At 37.0% G+C, this 6,000-nt stretch overlaps 1 protein-coding gene and 1 non-coding gene across 4 annotated transcripts in view; one reads left to right on the top strand and one right to left on the bottom strand.

Annotated features, from left to right (window-relative positions):
- Positions 1-200: 200 nt before the first annotated feature.
- Positions 201-6,000, bottom strand: part of LOC136028942 (apoptosis-resistant E3 ubiquitin protein ligase 1-like) — a 74,398-nt gene continuing 68,598 nt past the window's right edge. For all 3 annotated transcript variants that reach the window (XM_065706928.1, XM_065706927.1, XM_065706929.1), the window contains exon 15: positions 201-462. In XM_065706928.1, the coding sequence (XP_065563000.1) occupies positions 360-462 (103 nt within the window). In that variant the 3' untranslated portion in view covers positions 201-359. The remainder of the gene's footprint in view (positions 463-6,000) is intronic.
- Trnad-guc (transfer RNA aspartic acid (anticodon GUC)) lies at positions 2,665-2,736 on the top strand. The gene has a single exon. It is a non-coding gene; the product is annotated as a tRNA-Asp (tRNA).

The following is a 6,000-nucleotide window of genomic DNA, read 5'->3' as shown; positions in this document are numbered from 1 at the left end:
TCTGGCGAAGTCATTGAGTCAGTAGGATATAAAAATAATTTTTAGAGGCGTGCACTCCTTCATCGACCTTAGATGAAAGTGTTCAGATTCACTTTAACCATGCAGAAAATTAACCTCTGGTAACAGAGGACAAATTTTCTGAGGCTGAAGTTCCGCTATAGTTTAATTACTAGACTAATTCAACATTTGTTGGACCAAAACTGGATAAAAAATTTAATATTCGATCAACATATATAAAATAAGCGTTAAATAGTAAAAAACGGACGTCAGGACTTAAAAGAATTGCCAAATATTAGGGTTGAAGGTTCAGTCATGTGCCAATAAATAATCCTTCGGATTGCGTGTCAATCCACCTTAATCTACCCCAGTAGAAATCCTTCCGATCCTTCTTTGATAGCAACTAACATACATCTTTCCATCTTTTCGAAAGACTCATAATCTGGGAGATTAAGCTGATTGAAGCTGAAAAAAGAAAGCAATAAGTAAAAATATAAAATAAAGTAATGTTGACTATAACTAATTAATAGTTACACTAAATTGCAGCTTTCGTTTTAATATGGACTGTAAAATAAATAAGAAAAGATAAGATATACAAGCTCTGTTGTCTTCTGCCAAAACCTAGCATATTAACTAATAATTAACTAACTAATGCAACTAATTAATAGTTGCAGTAAATTACAACTTTCCTTTTAATTTAGACTGTAAAATAAAGAAAAAAGACAACACATACGAACTCAGTTGTCCTCTGCCAAAACCTAGCATGCTAAATAATAATTAATTAAAAAATGCAAATAATTAATAGTTGCAGTAAATTATAATGCTCCTTCTAATTTAGACTGTAAAATAAATAAGAAAATATAACATATACAAGCTCTGTTGTCCTCTGCCAAAACTTAGCATGCTAACTAATAATTAACTAACTAATGCAACTAATTAATAATTGCAGTAAATTGCAACTTTCCTTTTAATTTAGACTATAATATAAAGAAAAAAGATATCACATTTTAACTTAAGAACGGATGATCGTATCTTAATGAAATTCAATATTTAGAAGGATCTCGTGTCTCAAAGCTCTTATTTTAAATCCTGATCAGATCCAGTGGCATTGGGGAGAAACGGAGATATTGGAAAACGCTTAGAGTGGAGAGATCTTAATCAATTTAATAAATAGAAAGATCTCATGTATCAGATGCTCCTTTTTCAATTCGGATCGGATACAGGACATTGAGGGTGGAGGGGGGAAAGGGAAATCTTGGAAACCGGCTATCTTGGAAAACGCTTAGAGTGGAGTCATCGGAATGAAACTTGGTGGCAAGAATAAGCACAAGTCCTATATACGTGATTGGCATAGCCAGACCGGGTCAGCTCTCTTAGGGGGAGTTGGGGGGGGGCATAATTCGGTAATTTGGAAAAATTAAAAAAATGAGGTATTTTTAACTTACGAACAGATGATCGTATCTTAATCCAAATTTAATATTCAGAAGGACCTCGTGACTCAGAGCTCTTATCTTAAATCCCGACCCGACCCGGTAAAATTGGGGGGAGTTAGAGGGGGAAACCAGAAATCTTAGAAAACGCTTAGAGCGGCGAGATCAGGATGAAACTTGGTGGGATGAATAGATACAAGTCTTCAATAGGTGATTGTCATAGCCAGACCGGATCCGCTTTATTTAGGGGAGTTAGGGGGGGGGGATTTCCAGTGCTTTGGCGAGTTCGGTGCTTCTGAACGTACTAGGACGACGGGATGGGAAATCGTGGTAATTCAGGTATGTTTTTCTTACGAATGGGTAATTGGATCTTAGCGAAATTTTATAAATAAAAAGATCTTACGTCTCAGATAACTCTCTTTCAATTCGGATCGGATGCGGGGACACAGGGGAGTGTGGAGGGAAACGGAAATCTTGGAAACCGGAACTCTTGGAAAACGCTTAGAGTGGATAGATCGGGATGGAACTTAATGGGAAAAATAAGCACAAGTTCTAGATAAGTGATTGACATAACCAGTCTCCATCCACTCTCTTTGGGGGAGTTGGGGGGATTTCCGGTGCCTTAGCGAGTTCGGTGCTTCTGGACGTGCTAGGACGATGTAAATTGGCAGGCGTGTCAGGGACCAGCACAAGTTGACTCTATAACAGTCGTTTCCCTGATTCGCACATCAAGGGGGCCTGAAGGGAGGCAAAATCGTGAAAATAGGGGTATGCTTATCTTACGAATGGGTGAGAACCTAATGAAACTTGATACGTACAAAAGATCTTATGTCTTACATGCTCCATTTTGAATTTGGATCGGATCCGAGGACACTGAAGGGTGGAGGGGGAAACGGAAATCTTGAGAGCAGGTAATTTACGCTTTCCCAATGTTTTGGAAATAACTTTTTTTTTGGAATTTGTATTAAGAAAAAAGCCCCATTCTAGGCTTTGAGAAGATATATTTCTTTTTGTGCCTTCTTTAAAGAAAGAACTTAGTAAATGGTTACTCCTCCCTTTTTAAATATTTTTTCTTTTTTTTGCATTTCTATGAATGCTGCCTCTGAATGTTATATACATATAAGAAATTTTTGTCAGTCTTATCGCTTTAGTTTATTTAAAATTACATGTTTATTTATAATTGCCCTGTGGATAAGAATTTATTATAGACTATAGTATGAGCTATAATTCTTTCAAGTCCTCGGTAGTATAGTGGTCAGTATCCCCGCCTGTCACGCGGGAGACCGGGGTTCGATTCCCCGCCGGGGAGGATTTTTTTAATTTAAACAGAGAGTTCCATATTATGTAGTTATTAATAGAAAAATAAGGTTTTTTAACTGAGAGTAAGGGGTGACATTAAAACTTAAAACGAACAAAAATTGTTCTGTACCTCAATGTCTCACTCTTTACGCTAAAGTTTGACTTTGTCACAACTCTACTTTCTAAAACAATACAAATTTTAACGTAATGAGGGAGATGCTGAGAAGGGGAAAGCCCCTTTCATATATGGAATAATTTCTATTCGTTTTAATTTTTAATGTCGCTCCTTACTTTTAGTTAAAAAAGCCTGTTTTTAATTTAATTTCTGAAAGTTTTCATCACTTTTCCGAAATGTGCTAAAGAAGATAAAACATCAAAAAGAAAATTCGACGAGAATAAAAAAAGCCTGCTTTTTACTTTAATTTCTGAAAGTTTTTCATCACTTTTCCAAAATGTGCTAAAAAAGATAAAACATCAAAAAGAAAAATTCGACAAGAATACAACAATGAACCAATAAAAAACAGAATACAATAGAATTCAAAAAGAATAAAAGAAACACCCTATGTAACTAATTTAATTTACCTTCTTTACAGGTAGAATACCGAACAAGAAGAGACTACAGGAACCCTGTATTTGCAAATTTATATTTGTAATTTTTTACCAATAAACAAAGAACAGCAAAATCGACAACTCTAGTACCGAGTCTAATTTTAGGTTCCGACCTCGTCACAAGTGCCATATGAGCTCTTGGCTCTTGTTATTTTCTACGGGTTAATCAGGGAAAATTTCTGATCCCGAGAAAATATCCTGCTTTTATAGGTTGTTTTCAAATTTTTTGTAAAGCACTTAGAATTTTACAGATATTGTAAAATACCACGAACCAGTTAATTTGAGCTAGTTTTGTAATAGCTCATACAATATATATATATATATATATATATATATATATATATATATATATATATATATATATATATATATATATATATATATATATATATATATATATATACTAGCTGTTGGGGTGGCGCTTCAAGCCACCCCAACACCTAGTTGGTGGGGCGCTTCACGCCCCCCCGCGCGCGTAAGTCGTTACGCGCCATATTAGTTACGCGCCATTGTAGTTGTGTCCCTGTGTCCCACCTGTGAATAAAGATAGATATATATGTATATATATTTTTTTAACTACGTAAAACATGCGAATATACAACATTCTTCGCTGTCCCAGTATCTGTGCATATAAATAGATTGTCAGGTTTACCGACTCTTGAACATGCAACATATAATTGTCCATGGGAAAACAATCCGCATTCAGATCTATACCTCATGATTCTAATGATTGCCCTTGAGCTTTGTTGATGGTGATTGCGAATCGACCATTCCCTGTGTCGCCGTCGTCATTTATATATCCCCCTGTGCCCCCTGGCGTCCATGTTGTAGTTGTGTCCCTGTGTCCCGGTCGTCATTTATATTCCCTGTGTCCCGGTCGTCATTTTTGTCCCGGTGTCCCAGTCTGTAATTTCTCTTTGAGTGTCCCGGTCATCATTTATATTCCTTGTGTCCCGGTCGTCATTTGTGTCCCGGTGTCCCGGTCTATATATACATTCGTTTTTGAATTGTTTTTTTTTTTAGTTTTTAGTTTTTTACCTTTTTTTTAGTTTTTTTTTAGTTATACCTCATGATTCTAATGAATGCCCTTGAGCTTTGTTGATGGTGATTGCTAATCGAACATTCCCTGTGTCGCCGTCGTCATTTATATATCCCCCTGTGCCCCCCGGCGTCCCCGTTGAAGTTGTGTCCCTGTGTCCCGGTCGTCATTTATATTCCCTGTGTCCCGGTCGTCATTTGTGTCCCGGTGTCCCAGTCTGTAATTTCTCTTTGATTGTCCCGGTCGTCATTTATATTCCTTGTGTCCCGGTCGTCATTTGTGTCCCGGTGTCCCGGTCTGTATATACATTCGTTTTTGAATTGGTCTTTTTTTTAGTTTTTTACCTTTTTTTTAGTTTTTTTTAGTTATACCTCATGATTCTAATGATTGCCCTTGAGCTTTGTTGATGGTGATTGCTAATCGAACATTCCCTGTGTCCCCGTCGTCAAATGGCGTCACTCGACACACACACACACACACAGACAACTTTATATATATATATATATATATATATATATATATATATATATATATATATATATATATACGTGATTTTTTTGTTTCTGACCATTTACCGCTATCGTTCCAAATCAGTGCACCATTTTATCGAATGTGCGCAAATCGACCTTTAAAATGGAGAACAATCATTGAATGGAGTAAAACCGATTTGACTCAGTATCAGTACTGCTTGATAATCTACTTTTGAAGATAAAAATACCTTTTGACTTGCTCCAAACATCAGTACCTATTCCCACGTCTGAAATTCGTCTAAAACTAAATATGTACTCGTCACTTATTTCGCATGCACTACTACAAGCGGAATTGCACTCTGTCCCTCGATCCAGAGTCCGTGCTGGGTCACAAGTTAAGGGCTGGTCCGGGAACCATCCCTTGTTGAAGCCTGCCAGAAGGCCAAATTTTGGCTCGGCATATGGATAGAATGCGGGAGACCCGAGAACGTCATAGTGAACCAAATACGGATTTCCACAAAGCGCCATTTTTCTAAAGAACTGCAAAAACATAGAGCCGCTATTCGTTCTGATTTTTCAGAAAAGATAATGAGTAATCCGACGCTTCTGTGGAAAAGTTTCACCCGCAACCAGAGTGAAAGAAACGCTCCGTCAGCTCATATCTCTGCTGAGGCCTGGCAACAAAATTTTTTGAAAGAATTTTCAGAACCTGATTCCAAAGTAGAATATCCTCTTAAATGTGATCTAAATCGGATATTGTCAAAAAAGACTGTATCCACGTTTATTGTTTCATTGTCTGATATTATGAATTCTGCGCAAAAAATTAAGAAACCTTTCTCGAGGGGTACAGATAATATTTGTGCAAAACACATTCTTCTTGGAAGTCCCCTACTACTTTGTCACCTTGATCTCATGTTCCAAATGGTGTTCACAACTGGAATAATTCCAACCTCATTCTCTTCTGGTCGTCTTACTCCTGTTCCAAAAAAAAATAAATCGCTGAATGAGTTTTCTTCATATCGCCCTATAACAGTTGCTACTACTTTCTGCAAGATTATTGAAACACTCGTAATGCCAGAACTTACAGATAAATTCTACATGCCGCCATATCAGTTTGGCTTCCAAAAAGGCCTAGGGTGTGCCCACGCGCTTACTG

This window comes from Artemia franciscana, chromosome 7 (genome assembly GCF_032884065.1).
Source record: "Artemia franciscana chromosome 7, ASM3288406v1, whole genome shotgun sequence".
Lineage (NCBI taxonomy): Eukaryota > Metazoa > Arthropoda > Branchiopoda > Anostraca > Artemiidae > Artemia > Artemia franciscana.
The sequence above is the reverse complement of the archived record's forward strand: the minus strand, read 5'-3'. Positions and strand labels throughout refer to the sequence as shown.